This window comes from Polyodon spathula, chromosome 12 (genome assembly GCF_017654505.1).
Source record: "Polyodon spathula isolate WHYD16114869_AA chromosome 12, ASM1765450v1, whole genome shotgun sequence".
NCBI classification, from domain to species: Eukaryota; Metazoa; Chordata; class Actinopteri; order Acipenseriformes; family Polyodontidae; genus Polyodon; species Polyodon spathula.
In genome coordinates this window covers 27,368,920-27,389,705 of record NC_054545.1, presented here as the reverse complement: position 1 = coordinate 27,389,705, position 20,786 = coordinate 27,368,920, and the positions used below count along the sequence as shown (strand labels likewise).

The 20,786-nt window shown below is 37.1% G+C and overlaps 1 protein-coding gene across 1 annotated transcript; it reads right to left on the bottom strand.

Moving 5' to 3' along the window:
• Window positions 1–1,895: 1,895 nt before the first annotated feature.
• On the bottom strand, window positions 1,896–20,338 carry LOC121324854 (HMG domain-containing protein 3-like). The gene is given in 19 exon segments (XM_041267065.1): window positions 1,896–2,351; window positions 3,065–3,424; window positions 5,070–5,184; window positions 5,186–5,249; window positions 7,245–7,270; window positions 8,218–8,412; window positions 8,704–8,776; window positions 8,779–8,886; window positions 9,732–9,859; window positions 10,166–10,470; window positions 11,495–11,583; window positions 16,483–16,595; window positions 17,098–17,477; window positions 17,967–18,104; window positions 18,559–18,760; window positions 18,805–19,088; window positions 19,764–19,938; window positions 20,180–20,298; window positions 20,300–20,338. Coding segments are annotated over 19 exon segments (3,369 nt in total).
• Window positions 20,339–20,786: the final 448 nt, after the last annotated feature.

The following is a 20,786-nucleotide window of genomic DNA, read 5'->3' as shown; positions in this document are numbered from 1 at the left end:
AGAAGAGCAGCTAGAATTACTCCTGGTTTAAAAGGCATGTCATATGCAGGCAGGCTAAAAGAATTGAATCTATTCAGTCTTGAAAAAAGAAGTCTATACGATGACATGATTCATGCATTTAAAATTCAAAATGGTATTGACAATGTCGACCCAGGGGACTTTTTTAACCTGAAAAAAGAAACAAGGACCAGGAGTCACAAATGGAGATTAGATAAAGAGGCATTTACAACAGAAAATATTAGGCACTTTTTTGCACAGAGAATTGTGGGAGTCTGGAACCAGTAATGTTGTTGAAGCTGAGACCCTGGGGGATCCCTCAAGTAGTTGTTTGATGAGATTCTGGGATCAATAAACTGCTAACAACCAAATGAGCAAGATGCGCAGACTAAATGTATTATTTTAAGTACCACTATATACAGGGTGTTATATCTTCCATATACTTTTGCTAACAGGAAATACTTTGTGTAAACTCATAACTGGCAAACATGAACTGGCATGCATGTGTTTTTATTCCAACTTCTATATGAGCTACAAACTGAATGGAAATTCATAGTTTTTCTAATTCAATCTAACTAAATGCAAAAGAAGAAAGGGAGCTGAATTAGCAAATTAGCTTTGGGCAATAACTCTTCAGGGGTTCCTTTTTTAATGTATTTCAGAAAACAGTATATGAAAATAACAAAAAGCTTTTCAATTGACCCCAATCAATATTCAAAACACATTTTAGTGGTCAAGTGTTTGGATAAATCTGTAAAGTATTAGTCTTATAATTTACTCTTGTGAAATAATGACAACGCAAACGTGTCCTTTTCAAAACAAAAGAGCAAGTTGTATGTTTTATTTATTGTTTTACAAGACCAATCAGCTGGCTCGCAGTTTAAATGTGCAGCAGTTTTACATCATATTTATAGAAAGATCTACAAGGCACCTTCATGGAAGGTACTTTTTTATCCACTCTGTTCTGTGAATAAAGCCATTCTTACCAACCTCATAGCAAGCCTTGCTTGCATTTATCATGCTTTTTAACAAAAGTGCATCGTGGCTGCTTAGCATAGGATCTTCATCTGTGCTCGCTTCTGATGAAGCAGATGAAAGGGAGCAATGTAGGGATCCACACACAAACAATTACACAGATACTTATTGTTGGAACAGATCAATGTTCAATTCCAGGCCTGACAGACAGTAATCGGGGCCAGCCACCCTAAACAAGAGGATCCAAAGTTTTGGGAGTTAGCAAAAGCTTTCTAAAAAGTGCTTTATTATTTTAGTCCTGTTTTTTCAGATCGACATGCAGTGCTATTATTATTTATGCTTTGCAAAAAACAAGCCTGGATAGGCCTGTCTGAGAAAGCAGATATTGTGTTACGTGGGCAAGTAGGTGTGTGGAAGAGATATGAAATAAACAGTTCAGGATCTAAAAGAAAACTATCATGCTGTATACGCAACCCTGTGGAGTGTAATAACATGGCAAAGATTAAGACCACCTAACTAATTGCACAATGACCTACCAAATCTCTGAGCTTGCTTTGTGACTAAGTGGAGTCCAGCTAAAAATCTCTGCAAACATTTAGTTTTCAAACTAATAATTCCCCTTCTTAGAAACTTCTGCACTAAACAGAGGTTTCTAAAAAAGCAGTTTGGAGGTGCACTGCATCTAAAGCCATTGTAAGATGCATCATACTATAGGGTCTGTACCATACCAGCTGCCACATATAGTTCTATCAGAGTTCTGCAGGCTGAATAACCATTGGTATAACAAGTCTGCAGACAATATTAATATATATATATTATATATTTATATATATATTATATATATTATATATAATATATAATATATTATATATAACTGAATTGGCATCAGTAGTCAGCCCCAATGAGGACAGGATTGAACAAACCTATTGCTCCACCTCCACCTCTTCTGGTTCTACCTCTGTGTTTATCTGAGCCACTCCGAGGAGGTACAGAGAGTCCCAGATCAGAACCTCTCCCGGCTGACAGGTCTGCAGGATGTCTGCAATCTGATTGTTGACAATGTCCTTGCTGGTAAGGAAGTCGATGAGGCGGTTGTAGAGGTAGTAGTAGGCTGAGTTGTCAAAGGACAAGGGCTGCTGCAGCACATTGCTGGTCTTGCTGTCCTGTATGGTGGAGATGATGGAGCTGTAGGGCTCCAGTTCTCGACAGAGGGACAGAGAGTGGTGCTGGGACAGAGGGTCCCCCGACATTTCCTGGTCCACCTCTGACCACACAGTCCAGCGAGACAGGGATTTAGTGATCGAGTGCACTGTGGAGTTTTTGGGCACAGCTAGGTCAATGTTATACTGCTGGTCCTGTAACTCGATGCACGATACATACTGTAAAGGGAAGAAAGAACGGTTAGTTTAACTATGCTCTGTAATTAGCAGCTTGGATGTTTTAAATATGTTACTATCCTCAACAAATGGCCTTATAACTATGAATGGCAAATACACTAGTTTGTGAGGCCCAGCCTATGATAAACAATTCTTGGTGCTAATGCCATCAAAACCGTACAACAGTTTTTGCTAAATTCCCACAAACCCATTCTATAGTTACTGCAGTGATGTCACACACCAGCTTAGACTCCAGAACATATTTCTACACTCTCATATACAAAAGCCTTGAGACAAACCATTTTTATAAACCAGAAATTAAGAGCTGAAAATAAAAGGAAAGTCACATCTTGTGTATAAAAGAAAATGCGCAGTGTCACAGAGACTTCTCTTTCTATTGCACCACAGTTAAAGTCTGTTGCTATAGCAGTCTCTCACTATGCAGATCATCTGGTTTTGAAAGCTTTCCTCAGTAAGGATGCTTGTGATGATCACAGAATTGATCACATGATATAGATATTGTTCCAAACAAAAAAGGCCTTATGTGGGTAAAGGCAGACAGAACGATACAATAAACACATTATAAAACCAATTTCTACAAACTGTTAAGAAGTTAACAGTTTACAGATCCTATGAAATTGCCAAAAAATGAACAATTGGGCACTCTTTAAACTGACTTATTCAAAGGTATACAATTTTTAAATCTTGCCCCTTACCTCTGGCAATTCCATAGGATCCGAGAAGAAGCCCTGGTTCTTTTCCCACATCTGTGCTGCCAGTTCTGGGTACGAGATATCAGCGCTAACCGCCACCTGTTTGGCCATGTCCACTGCATAGACTGGGGGCCAGTACCGCGAGGACACCAGCAGATCAACATGGTCACGGGCGGACTCCCCTCTTACTATGTACTTCGAGCCACACACAACCTTTAGGAGACTAAAGAGGTCATTTATTGCAGCAAGACTAAAAAGCTCATACAAAAAACAATCTGAAACAGAGAAAAGTACTGAAACTGTGAAAACAGCAACAAGATGAGTGATGTAGCAATACCACAGGACATGGGAGATAAAAAAGCAATATCAACACAAACTGTTATTAAAAAGAACAGCAGCAGTAAACAGTTCCAATGAGGTTAATGCTTTGGTGCTGAGATCAGAAAATGTTAAATGAAGCAGATCCTAGGTCACTGGTTTGCTTCCAGAAAAAAAAAAAAAAAAAAAAAAAAAACACCTATAATGATAAACCATATTAATTTGATTATAGACAGAGCAAAATAATAATGCCATCATTGCAACTGGCACTTTAAACAACATTTTGTCTTGAAAAAGACAAGGACTGATTGTGCATTAACTAAAGGCCAGAAAAGTTCTCTAGAAAAAAAGGTAAGCCTTTTTGCCTTATCTTATTTCTAGGAAAGTCATGTCACTGCTAGCTGACAGTATGCAATATTGAGAATAAACTAAAGGTCAGAAAAGCTGAAATAGACTGGTGGTGACTCAGGGCAGCATCTCTGCCTTGTCTTATTTCTAGGAAAGTCATGTCACTGCTAACCGACAGTATGCAAATATACATATTCTATAACAGGTTCTTGACGCGTGAACATAAAAGATAGATAAAAGGCCATTACTCAGCTCTGACTCAAAATAAAGTATTTTCAGGTTTGGGAACAAAACTGCAGGTGTTCAGTCCAGGAAGGACACACCTCTTGACTGAAATAATTTGTTTTTGAATCCCCGCAGCCTAAATTGATGAACGGATGAGGATTTGTAAAAGCATTGGTGTGAAGGTCAAAATGAATTTGACAGACATGTTCACAATTCAAACAAATAGGATTTCTTACAGCCAATTATGGCTAAAGAAATGCAGCAATAATGTAATTGTAATTAGGTCCTTAAAGTCATGGTAGCTAACAATGTTCCATACAATATCTCCACAATGCACATCTATTCACTGTATAAGTCTGTTTTGAAAAATGTATTTTCATTTCAAAACATGATATTTGGTACTATCTTGGTTGAATAAAAACTCATTTGGAAACCATGTTTTTTGTGCTTCTTGGGTCACCTCACCTGGAGAGTGAAATTGTCCCCATCCCTTCAATGGCTTCTTTCCTGTCAATAACCAATCAGCTGCTTCCCTTACTGACTAACAGGCTTTCAGCCAGTAACATGCTTCGGCTCAGAAGACATTGCTACGGTGACCAAGTGAATACAAGCACAAACAGATAACCCAAAACAGAGCTTCCTTAAACCTAAAGTAGCACCAGATATCATGTTTTGTTAAAGCAGCGGGTGTATTTGGGTTGTGGATTGAACTGCGTTGTATAGCTGGGAAACAACACAAGTTATGCTTGTTGAAGATATCATTACATTCAGGCGGAAACAGCTTCTACCTGACAGCAGACGTTTAATCTACTACCAAGGACTATCAGTTAAGGTTGATCAGGGTTTGCATGTGTAACAGTTTATATAACAATAGTTCTGATAAGATCATTGTGTCTTACACTGCAGAGAACTGACAGGGATTTCAGCAGGTTCTGGGAGAGCGGAGTGGAGATTCTGATCAGTGTTAAATGGATCCCCGTTTAACCCCTGCTTCATATTAACATCTTATGATTGACAAGCAATAACAGAAATAATCCATTATTTACAAAAATGCAGAACACCGAGCAGATGTTAAGAATCCTGTTTTAAAGGTTTTTAACCATTATAGTATGTTAACCCTGCTGTATCCTACCACAAGTGCAAGTACACTCCCATACAGTACTCGTGTGTCTTCTGGCCTGTGGGTGATATCACAGCAGTTCAGAATGTCTCTCAGCTCCTTTTCACTATGAGCTGATCTGATCTGGTTTGAAAGTGCCTGCACGTATTAATCTCACCAGGTCACCAATATCTCCTGAAATGCAAAGCACTTCATTTCAACAGGTCATTCACGTCTACACTGTACCATTTTTTACATGTCATATGATAGTCCTCATGCACAGGCCAAAAACACATTGAAGGGCATGTATCAAGATCGACCGACACAGTGCTACATTGGCAGAGTGTAAAGTATTGCTCTGCCGCGGCACTAATTTGAACCCATCCTGAATATATTAACTGGCACAAAATTAATGCCAGTGTTCAAAATGGGCTACCGGTAGCACAGATTAACAGACTAATCTGATAAATAGCGCCTCCCCTCCAAATGGGCTACCGCAATTGAACAACAGGTAGGTCACTTGGAGAGGCTAACCTGTGTTTTAAATAAAACGTACAGGTTTTAACCCACTAAAGCCAGGGTAGCTCATCTGGAGATGCAGAAATGATCTGGGTTGACTAAGTGTCTTGATTTTGTATTATATTATTATTATACAACGGATAAAACCAAATATACATAATGAAAAGGATAACTTAACGAACCAAGTTTATTACACGATGAATACAAACAATTGAACATAATGAAATAGCCGGTATCTAGCTATTTTGAAATCTGACTTATTTGTGGACCCTTTAAAGAGCTGGTGTCACAGGAAGTAAGTTAGCTGGGAAATAAGTTAGCATGTGCCTTTTTTAGCCTTTCTACGCATGCACGAATCTTACAACTTAAAGGCAAGGTTCTCTGTGTAGATTCATCCAAAATGACAAGAAGCCATTTGTATTTTTTTGAGAAATAAAAACAGGTATTGCATTGCAGACAGTAATTTTTGTTTAAATATGTTGTCGTCTTATTTGTTGAAGTGTATTGCAGACAGTATTTTTTGTTTAAATAGGTGACATTTATTGTAATGTATATTTACGTTTAATTTGTAATAAATACATTTTATCTTCAGGAAATTGCTCGCTATATTTTAGTTTTTATTAAACAAATAAATATTTTAAAAACATTATTTTGTCGGTATAATCTATGTATAGTTAAAATCACTACTTGCCAAAAGTATATTTCCTTTAAAAAATGTAGTTTGTGGACATGTCATATAATGTCCAGCAAATAAGTGTTTAATAAGTGTTCATGTAGGCTCACTTTAACAAAGTTCTATTTTCATGGTAAACTACTTGGTGACTGAATCTTTTCAATAAGTGGGAAAGTGGGTACAAACACTTTTCTTCATGTAGACAATAATGTTTTTCACATTGTAATCAAGTCTACATGGGGTATCTAATCTGTTAATACAGAAAACGTACATGTTTTTAGTGGAAGGTGGTGTTTTAAGGTGTATATATAATTTGAGAAATGCACAAAAAGACTGTCTTCCTATACATACCGTCCTAAAGTGCAGTTACATTATTTATATGAACATCTGTAATCCTAGTTGACATGGTGGATGTACTCGCACAGTACTCAATATCAAATACGCAGATACACATACATGTTTTTGGTCATATACATTTTAATAGTAAGCAGCAAAAATGTCTGTTCTCAATAATTTAAACAACATGGAATCGTCCTTTGACTGTGTCACCATAAGCTATTAGTGAGATTTTTTCATACTTACTAAATATTACATTTTTCATTCTTTTTGAAAATGTATGAAAGTGTATTTCATTGCTCGTTTTATTCCAATGCAGTTCTAAATCTCTCAGAGTGAAGAATTTCACTGCTTGAAACAGGGAAACTATCTATACAGTTAAGTGTGTGATAGCTTGACCGGCATTTCAAATCTGGCTGATAGCTTGACTGCAGTATATAATTGCATATGAAAATAAATCGCAAGACAAATGCATAATGGTTTCTGATACAGTATGTTAACACACAAATTATACATGTATTTATTTCTCTTTCGCTGTATTATTTGTATGAAGAAAACCTAATAAATATATATATATATATATATATATATATATATATATATATATATATATATATATCCACAGCAATTACAAATTTAAAATGACAACTCTGGTGAGAGTTTGCCAGGTCTTTGTAAATTTGGAATTAAACTTAACACCTATTATTAAATCATAGATAATATGTTGTATTAGAAACGGTTATTACATTTTAAATACAAATATAATTGTACATAAAAATAAAATCATACGACAAACGATCAATTATTTCTGCTTATGTCATAACCCATACACAAAATAATGCATGTATTGTATTTATTTCTCTTTCGCTAATACTTGCAAATATATTGCAAGTACATGTACAAAGAAAACCTATAATATAAAGTTGCCAGCGATTAAATCAACTTGGCGCTGTGGCCTTAATGCCATCGCAAACGTTTGATACATGAACCCCACTATGTTTAAAAGAAGTGATAAGCAAAATCAATTTTCACCCTTTTTCTTCAGCTGAACATTTTTTAGGATATTTCTAAAGACAACACATATATAAAAAGGTGCTTCTGCTTCCTGGTACTTAATCATTTCATGTGTTACAGTGCAAAATCACAGCAATTGTCTACAGTCACACCAAGTGGCAAAGGTACGAGAAGTTTATGTACAGTTTTAACCTAAAGATTCTCAGCACAATCAAAGGGGGGTTATTAATACTGTTGATTATGCAGATCCAGTAAGAAAACAGATTTTAAAGCATTGCTTAGCATTCATTTAACTTACAAGGACTTGCACATTGGAACTGACACAAAAGTGGAGCACCTTTTTCAAAAAAAGACAGGATTTTCTAAGGTCCCATCTTCATTTTGTCAAATACTGTATGGCTCTCTAAAGTAAAGTGGGTACAAAGTCACTCACCCACTATTTACAGTTGCAGTTGATAAGCAGTTAATTGCAGAGCCATACAAATTAGCAAACAATGGACAACAACATGCAAGAACTACCACAATGGATCATAGAAGACACTGTGGAAGCAGTTTATGTAATAGGCCTACGGTACCTTGCCTGCAGTGTTGTACATACCCTTCACTGGCTGCTCACAGGAATACTTGTCCTTCTCTGTGTTGACAACAACAGAGTTCCTCATTAGTGGGGGAAAGAAGGGAGCAATGATGGAGGCGTCAAATTTAATAACAGGCATACTGGAAGGGAACGTTGCTTGCTCTAACGCCTCTCCTTCCATTGTCGACCAGAAATCATCAATGTTCACCTCGTCTGGGGCCAGGAAATTTGGCCAAGTGAACCGTGAAAGACAAAGAAAGGCTGTTCAAAGCATACGGTAAGATACTTCAATTTATTTTTTGTGACGATTGGCTCTGTTGTATTCCACGAGTACTGCTCCTATTACGATTGCACCTTGGAGGACTGAAAAAGGTTATTAATTTTAACCATGTTTCATACTATTGTTCTAACCACTAGACCAAAGTTACCAATTACTAATATGTCTTGATTGGAGACAACATAAAAAAAGAATAATAATGATAAATGGCTATGTTCAATGGGTTCTTTGAACAGTATACTCCTCCCAGCTTACCTTTACGTTTTTCAGATGGAGTAAATTTGCTGTGTTCCTCTGTGCGATCACAAACTTGAATGCAATGCCGCACACCCACAAATCATGTCATTGTAGTCTCTGATGGTGAAACACTCCAAGGCCCAATAGCCATTACATAGCAGCTCCTGAATCTGGGATATTTCACTGCGGTTCAGTGTCTTTACTGGGAAAGACACAAACAGTCAGTATATTGCTTGGTAAAAAAACAATTGCTCACCAAATGACAACTGTATTAAGAAGCCTGAAATGAAAATTCAGCCATCAAGATGTGAGCTGCTTTTAAGAGAATTAAATGATTCTAATGTAAGGCAGTCCAACATTAGTGCTAATGCGGTTCTTTGAAACCAGTCATACATTTTGAAACGAACCTCTAAATTAATTCAGCACATTATTCAATTTCTTTATTGTTGTTTATTTTAGATGAAGTATTGCTTACTAAATGGGCAAGAGTTTAATTTAAATGAGGGAAGAAGCTTTTACGAAAACCAACAGTCTGGTTTCTTAGGGAAAATACAAAATAATGACCAAGGATTCATATTTTGGTATTAAACTGAACACAATTACAAAACACTCCAACACTATAACAAAAACAAAAAGAACAACTGGTTTTGTAGATCTATGATAGCATAAAAAGAACAGTAAAAAAATTTTTAAAAAGACACGCCTATATTTAGAAAGCATTAACCAAATGCAAATGTAATGTTAAAAAGAAACACATACCTGTAAATAAAGAATGTTAAATGCTTTATAAATATGGCCCTTAATTATTATAGTGCTTGCCGAAGGTTTATCAGTATGGGTTAATTTCATTACTTATATAAACTTCTACTTTTAAATTAACTTTGATAGTGTTTTAAATGAAGTACTGCAACAGGCTGTGTTGACAAATCCTCTTTGCATTGCAGAGAAATTATTTACTTAATTAATATGTATCTCTTAGCTTGTGTTTAAATCGTGTTTACCGACATACAGATATAGGCATTTAATACTCTAAATGTAGTTAATTACCCATATGTATGTCACTAAAGCTGTGAAGTGCTAGACACTGAGGGTTCAAACAGATCTTTAGTTGAACAGTAGCAGTTTGTATATGGGAGTCAGTCAGCAGCCAGCAGTCCTCTTGTCTAGCTATTGAGCTGAAAAACAAAAAAAGCAACATTGAGTTACTGAATAGAAAATTACTTTATAAATCAGTTGCAGAGGGGGCAAAAATGACACCCCTAGCAGTCATTTCTACAACACTGTCAATTTGGAAATTCAACTTTTGGGAGCCCTTTGTAAAACATTCCTTGTTGTTGACAAAGGACATCAGCTAGGAAGTCTGGTGAATAATAAACTGATAGAAAATTATAGACCACCCACAATAGTAGATGGTATATTCCCTTTGTTACTTCAACAGATTTCACAACAGTTCCTTTCTCAGCACCTATGTAGATGCATACTTTTGTCCCCCTTTAAAAAGGGGAAAGTCACAGAGCACACATTGAGTGGCAGCAGACTCATAGTAGCGGGGCCAGCTTGTCTGCTCAATGGCAATGGTCTCCTCATTGTCCATGGACAGAACCACTTGCGTTCCATTGAGCTCCTGGATCAGAGCCATGGCCTCGGCCAGCTCCCCCTCACTCTCAGGGATCAGCACTGTCTTCCACAGGAGCTGAAGGGTAGACTGCAGCTGGACCTCCTGCTGGGTTGCATTCAGGGGCTGGTAGGGGTCCAGCAGGGCAGGGACAGGAATCAACATGTTCTCCTGCTCAGTCACATATGCCATAAGGAGACGACAGGGTACTCTAGAGCCAAAATCAATATTACACTTGCAGATAGTTTAATGAAAATTGTACATTTCTTTTTTGTTAGAATTATATATATATATATATATATATATATATATATATATATATATATATATATATATATATATATATATATATATATATATGTTTTATTTGTGCATGACACCTTATATACAATAACAGGCTTCAATTACTGGTGATGAGGTATAACATATTAATTATTTGTTTATTAATTTTGCTAATATATGGGATGACTTTTATAGAATTAGTTTAAACATGATACAACAGAAATCAGCACAGTCAACTAATATCTGTTCTCATGTCTTATCAGCACAACACATTGTTGACAATCCAAGATCCTAGTAAACAGACCATGAAAGTATTTTAAAGAGCGCCTAGCGGTGATCAATTTTAATGAAAACATGTTATAAAGACCAAGTTGTCAAGTCCATTCCAAGGCTTGGCCCTTGTTCAGTAGCTCGTAACATGTTGCTTAGGTTCAGGAGGTGAAAAGACAAATTGGGTAGATATGTGAGGAAACAATATTATGGAGCTGAAAACCTGCAAAAAGGACAAGAAAATATCTTCTATTCTTTTTAAATCATTTATACTTATAAAAATCCTAATGCAATTATATAGTGTAAAATAAGTGTCTACTTACAAGAGAAGTGCTCGGATTGTGTTTATAGGATAAAAAGGACAAAATCTTCACTCTTTTCAGACGAGGCATTCTGATTCATATTGTCAGGCTTGGCACTGCCTGAAGAAAATTAAAAATAGACAACTTGACTTTAAAGCATTTTGAAGAATCACAGCTCCAGTTTATTCCTGTAAAAGATAACATTAGAAAGTAGCAGCACAGTTGGTATGAGGTTATCACAGATCAGCAATATCCTAGGATCACTGTTGGTGTATAATAACTTATAGACATACGATCATGGGTGTCAAAATATGAGCAAACCTATGAAGGGTATAACTCACTTGTTCCACGAATACCTGTTTGACAGGATGTCCCAGATGCTTCAATGTATTGGGCTTGAGTCCTGTCACCTTCACGCAGGACCACTTTGCTGCAGAGAGTGAAAAACACACCATCTGTTTTTCATTCTTCAACTATTTTGAAATATTGTTTTTCTGTAATTAGTCTCTCAACAGTAAAAAGCTTCTAAAAAAAACTGTTCATCTCTGATGTCAAAGGAATAATAATATTATTATATATATATATATATATAGAATATATTATATATAGATATATATATATACATATATATATATATATATATATATATATACATACACACATATATATATATGTCTATATATGTGTGGTATATATATATAATATATATATTGGATATATATATATCATAGATATATATATATCGTATATATATATATATATATATATATGTATGTATGTGGTGTATATATAATATATATATATATATATATATATATATATATATATATATATATATATATATATATATATATATATATATATATATATATATACAGAACAGAACGAAATTTCAATGTACCATTTGTAATTCAGTAATATGAGAGAATTGGTCAGGGGTCTGAATACTTTTGCAAGGCACTGTATATAGACACACACACAGTAGCTCTCAAAAGAATTCACCCCCCTTGGACTTTTCCACATTTTATTGTGTTACAACATGGAATCAAAATGGATTTAATTAGGAGTTTTTGCCACTGATCAACACAAAAAAAGTCCATAATGTCAAAGTGAAAAATCTGCAAATTGTTCTAAATTAATTACAAATACAAAACAGAAAATAATTGATTGCATAAGTATTCACCCCCTTGAGTCAATATCTGGTAAAGGCACCTTTGGCAGCAATTAGAGCCATGAGTTTATTTGGATAAGTGTCTACCAGCTTTGCATATCTGGACACTGTAATTTTTGCCCATTCTTCTTTGCAAAATTGCTCAAGCTCCATCAAGTTGGATGGGGACCTTTGGTGAACAGCAATTTTCAACTCTTTCAACATACTCTCAATTGGATTGAGGTTTGGGTTTTGACAGGGCCACTCCAGGACATTGACCTTTTTGTTTTTAAGCCATTCTAGTGTGGCTTTGGATGTATGTTTGGGGTCATTGTCCTGCTGGAAGATTCCGGCAGGACAATGACCCCAAAAATCCTCCAGGATTTCTCTGTACTTTGCTGCATCCATTTTGCCCTCTATCTTAACGAGCTTTCCAGGCCCTGACGCAGAGAAGCATCCCCATAGCACGATGCTTCCACCACCATGCTTCACGGTAGGGATGGCACTCTCAGGATGATGTGCAGTGTTAGGCTTGAGCCAAACATAACGCTTAGCGTTGGGGCCAAAAAGCTCTATTTTGGTCTCAACAGACAATATAATCTTCTTCCACTTGGTCTCAGAGTCTCCCACATGCCTTCTGGCAAACTCTAGCCAAGATTTGATGTGAGGATTTTTTTCAACAATGGCTTTCTTTTTGCCACTCTCCCATAAAGGTCAGTTTTGTGAAGCACCCGGGCTATTGTTGCCGTATGCACAGTGTCTCCTAGCTCAGCCGTGGAAGACTGTAAATCCTTTAGAGTTGCCATAGGCCTCTTGGTGGCCTCTATGACTAGTGCCCTTCTCGCCTGGATACTCAGTTTTTGAGGATGGCCTGTTCTAGACAGATTCACAGTGGTGCCATATTCTCTCCATTTTTTAATAATGGACTTTACTGTGCTCCGGGGGATATTCAATGCCTTGGAAATGTTCTTATATCCTACCCCTGATTGGTGCTTTTGAAGAACCTTATTCCAGATTTTCTTTGAATGTTCCTTCATCTTAATGATGTAGTTTTTGTTAGGAAATGTACTAACCAACTGTGGGACCTCCCAGAGATAGGTGTATTTAACCTGAAGTCATGTGAAACACCTTAATTGCACACAGGTGGACTCCATTCAGCTAAAATTTAGGTGTGTTGCAGCAAAGGGGGTGAATACTTATGCAAGCAATTATTTTCTGTTTTATATTTGTAATTGATTTTATTTTTCACTTTGACATTATGGACTTTGTATTGATCAGTGGCAAAAACTTCTAATTCAATCCATTTTGATTCCATGTTGTAACACAATAAAATGTGGAAAAGTCCAAGGGGGGTGAATACTTTTGAGAGCCACTGTGTGTGAGTGTCTATATACAGTGCCTTGCAAAAGTATTCAGACCCCTGACCAATTCTCTCATATTACTGAATTACAAATGGTACATTGAAATTTCGTTCTGTTCGATATTTTATTTTAAAACAATTAAACTCAGAATCAATTATTGTAAGATGACACTGGCTTTATGTTGGGAAATATTTTTAAGAAAAATAAAAAAACTGAAATATCTTGCTTGCATAAGTATTGAACCCCTGTGCTGTGGAAGCTCCCAGTTTGCATCGATGAAAGAAATTGCCCTAACGATGACACATATACCTTACCATTGGCCTCCACCTGTGAATCATCAAAGTTGCTGTCACATTTTCGGGATAAAAACCCCACTGTTGAAGGATCATTGGTAAGGCTGTAAATCTGAAGGAAAATTAATACTAAAGAGCATTCTACAGAAGTTAGAGATAAAGTAATACAAATACATAGATTAGGGAAAGGGTACAAAATAATATCCAAGTGTTTGGATATCCCAATGAGCACAGTTGGATCAATAATCAGGAAGTGGAAGCTGCATCACACCACCCAGGCACTGCCAAGAAAAGGCCGTCCCTCAAAACTCAGCGCTCAAACAAGAAGAAGACTTGTGAGAGAAGCCACAGAGAGGCAAACAATCACTTTGAAGGAGCTACAGAGTTCAGTGGCTGGGAGTGGAGTAAAGGTGCACCAGTCAACCATATCAAGAGCTCTGCATAACACTGGCCTGTATTGGAGGGTGGCAAGAAAGAAGCCATTACTCAAAAAGTACCATCTGAAAGCATGTCTGGAGTTTGCCAGAAAGCGTGAGAGTGATCCAGCTGCGATGTGGGAAAAGGTTTTGTGGTCAGATAAGACCAAGATAGAGCTTTTTGGCCAAAACTCAAAGCGCTATGTGTGGCGCAAACCTAACACTGCCCATGCCTCAAGACACACCATCCCTACAGTGAAGTATGGTGGTGGTAGCTTCATGCTGTGGGGATGCTTCTCATCAGCAGGGACTGGGCATCTTGTTACAATTGAAGGAAGAATGGATGGAGCAAAATACAGGAAAATACTGCAAGAGAATCTGCTTCAGTCCGCTAAAAAACTGAAGCTTGGGAGGAAATTCACCTTTCAGCAGGACAATGATCCCAAGCACAAGGCCAAAGCAACATTGGAGTGGCTCAAGAACAAAAAGGTGAATGTCCTACAGTGGCCCAGTCAAAGTCCTGATCTCAATCCCATTGAGAATCTGTGGCACTGTGGCAGAGCAAAGCTCTGCCCTTTAAATTGGCAGGGATGGGGTTAACTTCCCCTACCTGCCTGGGTTTATTATGTTCAGGTGGCTGGGGTTGATTAGTTGATTAGGTTGATTAACGATCAATCAGCGCCCAGCCACCTGATATAAAAGGAGGCCTCTGCTTCTCATTTGGAGAGGGGGAGCTGAGGAAGCAGGTTGGTTTTTTTTTGGGTTGTTTAGAAAGTTTGAATCCAGTGAAGGCATTGCCCAGCCTGGAAATTGTTATTTTTGTAAGTTTTGCTTTTTGTCTTTTTTGTGTTTAAATTGCTTTGTTTTGGCCCTTGTGCACTTTTATTTTTGTGTTTATTTATAATAAAATAGTTATTTTTTTTTGAACTGCAGTCTGTCTCTGGGCCTCTTTCCACTCGCCAGCCTGCCACAGGCACTATTTGAAAATTGCAGTCCACAAGCGTCGTCCAACCAATCTGAACAACCAGGAACAAATCTTCCAAGAAGAATGGGCCAAAATCACTCCGACACTGTGTGCAAAGCTGGTACATACTTACCCCAAAAGACTTAAAGCTGTTATTGCAGCGAAAGGTGGCTCTACCAAATATTAGTGTGGGGGTTGAATACTTATGCAAGCAAGATATTTCAGTTTTTTATTTTTCTTAAAAATATTTCCCAACATAAAACCAATGTCACCTTACAATAATTGATTTTGAGTTTCAGTGTTTTAAAATAAAATATCGAACAGAACGAAATTTCAATGTACCATTTGTAATTCAGTAATATGAGAGAATTGGTCAGGGGTCTGAATACTTTTGCAAGGCACTGTGTGTGTGTGTGTGTGTGTGTGTGTGGGTGTGTGTGTGTGTGTGTGTGTATATATATATATATATATATATATATATATATATATATATATATATATATATACTTTAAATAACTGCATATTCACAGGTACAGCAATGAATAATTATTATTAACTTCGTAGTTACTGCATCCAAAAAAGTGAATGCAGATCTCTGAAATTTTTTTGAACAGCTTGGTCAAGTGCAACCAAAGTTCTGGAAGCACATTTAATGGGTGAGACAGTCTCTACTATACTCCAGTCAGGTGATATTAGAAAAGGCTTACCTGGTTTGTTGTTCTTTTTAGGCATTTCAAAGTCTTTTTTTATTTGGCAGCACAGCTACTCACTGAACATAAGCAGCCCCAAGCTCAGGACCTGCTTGAGAAGAAATAGCCCCACAATCAGCCATGAAATTTGAAACACCTCGTATTAAAGGTTGCTAGATTTATAGATGTATTGCGTGATTAACCTTGCAATTCAAACATCTGTTTTCAAACATAACACATAGAAACTCTTTGGTTTCACAAGATCAATAGCAGTGAGTACTTTTTAATTTTGTAAATTCAGACACTTAGGCAGTGTAGATATGGGGCAGTTTGAGAGCTAGAGAGTTACATAATTTTTTTTTTTTAAAAGAATAACAAAATGAGGAAAAAGTCCTATGTGAAAACTGCACCAAGTGCCAAGTGACGCGAGCCCACAGTTACACAAACTAGCCTTACGTGACTGAGCAGGAGCAGGGAGGATGGCTCGGACAAGAAGATTGGGTACGACCACTGCAGGCTTTTCTCTCCTTTTACTCCTTGCATTGGGGGCACTTGTCACAGGAGGGAGGCTGGAAGGAAACAAACCTCTTCTCTTACACAAATGAACATACTGATGCACACTTTATCAAACAGATTAACATGAAACTAGTAACATCCTAAAATTGATCATGAATATATTTTATAGCACTGTTCCAAATCAATAGCATGATAGTATTAAAATAACTGACATTATTTTCAACATAAAAAACATGCTACCTCGTTATCATTTCTAAAACAATTAAGGCAGATGACAAACAAAGTTTTCCAGCAAAACTGCTGTGGTTTTATTTCCCATCCTAGGGTATTCAACTATTAAATTCAAATTATAAACTTACAAGTGGAACAGAGTATCTGAGAGCACTGAAACAGCATTAGCATTAGGGTACAGGAGCCATATTTAGGATAAAATATAGTGTCAGTTAGCAACATGTTAGAGAGTGACCACTGTTTCATACAGATGATCTGTAAATGGACTGAAATCAACAACTTCAAATTAACAACCTAACTCATGAAGCCTAAAGCTTGTCTCACCTCTTTGCAGCAGTACTTGAATGAATCAACAAGGTTGGAGTCTTGCAGTTTGTGCCCCCTGCTGTTGACTGCCTTGTAATTACATTCCTCCTTTTCACTGCCTCCTTGTTCCCATTGTTCTCAGGTTCTTTCATAATCCGCTCTGCAGTTTCCTCTTTACCACTCCGAAGAGCGCTCACTACTTCAGCAGTCTCTTCTACAACCACTTCTTTCCACCGAGACTCACTGTTCATTTCATAGGACGATGCTGCGACAATCAGCTGTGTCACAGCCTCAAAGGTCTCAAGGGACGGGCAGCTTGTCTCACCAGAAGCTTCCTGCTGCTTCTTAGACGGCACATTGTTGCTTGTTGTTGCTGCTTTGGTAAGTGCTTTCTTTCCCTGAGACAGTTAACTGAACACAATATTAGCTGATTGTGTGTAAGAGTCGGTACACAAGTTTATACAAATCAGCTTTCCCTCACACAACTGATTCGTGTGTTATGCATTTATACAAGCTACAGATCTAGAAAACTAAATTGATAAATGTTGATAGGTGAAAGGCTGCACTGAAATCTGAAATTTAACACAAAAAAAAAACTTCCTAGAATTAAATGAGGTAATTATTGAGGAATGAAATGTTTTGCCAACAATTTCTTTATCATGCATAAATGTGTGTTTAAACTAAAGTGTAAACAAATACAAAGTCGGTGTTGATTTCGCATCTGCACCATAAGTAAATAAAACCAAACAACGCTGCTATCTTACTATGCATGTGAATTCTCAGACACACAATGATAGCATGTATTGAACATACAAGAGTATTTACATGATGTATCAAATATTTAGATAAGCAATAAGTAAACACCTGTTACTTACTGATGTTTCTTAACCTGAGCTAGGTAACCATTTTCCACCTAGGTGCTTCCCACACTTAGGACACTGGGGGGGCTTGTGTTGTGTGACATAGGAAAACAAACAGCCCGGAGTACGGCAGCTTCCTCGCCCCCTTCGGGCGTACTTTATTGACTAAAAACAAAGAGATTACAAAACTTTAGGGCTGCTTTTAATATATATATATATATATATATATATATATATATATATATATATATATATTACATCTCGTTCTATTGAGCATGTCTTTTACAGAAAATATGACGATATGCTGGTGACAAATTTAAAGGAAGGGTTGGCATTTGTGTCCGACTTGGTATTAATGGGCACCAAAATTAGAGAACTGGATCCTGATGAGACATTGTTTTCTGTCACTTCCTACAGAAAGACAAAGAGGCTGTTAACCACAACTTAACCCACACATAACGGTACACAGTAGTAATAAGGATTGTCAAATTCAATGCAGTAAGAGGGGGGATATCATTTATCATAAATTAAGATTTTGTTCGAACACGAAGGAGCCCTGACCATGGAATTATTTTTTATGACATGGTATAAAATAAAAAACAAGCTTCTCAGATTTAACCTGGTTTGGGATGATGGTCACAAGATGTCCCTCGTTCCGAGTCTGTTGTCCAGTGGTGGTGGGGGCAGATACTGTGCCTGATCCGTCGACAAGAGTCTCCTCAATCACAACACTAACTGCTCTATAGGCCTGGCCCTCAACCAGCTCCACAGCTGGCTCCTCTTCCAGTACAAAAGCAGCTGGCTCTTTGCCTTGCTTGGTGCTAGAGAACTGAGACAGGAACTGCAGTCTCATCAACATCCCGACTGGCTGAGAGCAGCGGCCGTCTCGTCAGTCAGACCCTCGATGGCGATGCAGTGCTCCGGGAGCTCCACCTCACTGCCCAGGCCCATAGGGGAGAACAGGGTGTCGTGAGAGAGGGTCTGAGAGGTGTTCTCACTGTCACGCTCCCCCTGCCTCAAGCACAGATCCACCTGCTTGGCCACACTCTTCTCTGACACTGTGCTTTTTGGGATAACGACATAATTGGAATGGAGGAGGATTTTTCTAAATCCTGGCACATCAGCTGACAGCACTGCCACTTGACTATCCTGTATAAAAATAAAATGAGGAGTTGAGCTTTACAGAGATATTTGTTCTTATAGATGTTACCAGTTTCTATATGATAACATCTACAAGTTTTTTTTGTGTTATTTGCTGTACAGTGAATACTGTAGCGGGGAATCGAAACACATTCAATTTAGTAATATTGCTCCTTTCAGATATCTGGCACTGACCAGATAAACTGTAAGAAGCTTTGACAAGTAAAAAAATCTGATTTATAATGTTTTTTTTTTTTTTTTTATCCAATTATGTATGTGTTCCTTTATGAACATTTTCGGGACTATTTTCCTACAACTTTTCAAGTTCAGGGTAAATCTAGGATTTCAAGTGTTTTTAAAGAAAATAAAGAGAACAATCTTTTCTAATAGTGATAGTGCCCTCTCAGTGAAGGCTCTACCGTGTGGTAGTTGATCTTGACTTTCTTTACCGTGCTCGCCTTTGGCTCTGGATGCATAACTCCAGTCGTGGTCAACTACCACTTGGTAGAGTCTTCATCGATGGTCACTTTCACTTAAATACATAATACCTCAAAAGACAAATGTTTTTAGAGCCTATTGATGATAAACCAGGAATATATTTTGTGGTTTTACATGCCTTAATATCCAGTAGGTGACCATTTATTGGTTGGCTTTTTCCCACTAGAAAATTAGAAATGAACTCACTGGATCTATCCCCTGCTTCTCAATCTTGGTCCTATCCAAATAATATCCCTTATCTGCCACGGTCAGTCTTTTCCAGTTCTCGTTAATTCTCTTGTTGATTTCTGACTGAGGGAGATGAGGGAATTCTTGTTGCATGCTCTGGTGAAAATCAAAGTAGTACAACAGGTATGCAGACCTAAAAGAAAAACATGCGGACACTGCTAGAGCAGAGTTCTGTGACCCCATCCTAAAATATCATGAATGAAAATACATACAAATGTGAATATCTGAATATTTTACTGGTCAGCATGCTTTTAATGGTTGGACAAATGATATGGAAAATTGTTTAGCAGTTTTAATAAGAATAAACTAGGTCTCAGGGATTTTCTTAACTAAATTTATTAGATTTTTGCTCAGACTAATTTAACATTTTATACTCTGCATATAATACCTTGGCTTTGTTTGCTTTTTCTAAACTTTCTCCATGGCTTTTGCATTTCTTCTTCTTTTTGAGTGACGAGACATCCATAAAAGTGTAGCATCCTTCCACCTCCTGTTATTATCTTGACATCCGTCTCCTCATAAACAGCATCCATTACTAGTGTTCAGACAAAAACAGAATATTGACGTCTACCGCAATTGGGTATGCTACTGTACTCAACCGAATATAATTTACAGTGAGGGTGCAGTACTGTATTAATACTGTAGTAATAGCACAGTCCCAGTCATGTTCAGTTCTTCACTTAAATAGAATGAATTGGTTTAGTTTTCTTGTTTATAAGATAACACAGATGCAAAATCGTGTTGTAGTAATGTAACAAACACTTTCTAGGAAATAGTTATTTGATTTATGTTAACATTTATTTAAAATTATCTTTAGGAGGGAAAACGTTGTATTCACTTTAAACACATCAAAGGCTAACAGGGTAAGATGTGTATTTAGTCTTCTCTGCAATACTTTATCATAAAGCAGACCTTGTTTACAGTACGGTTTGTTTATAATTCCAGGAAGTTGAGATACTTCATTGTATAACATTGGAGGTG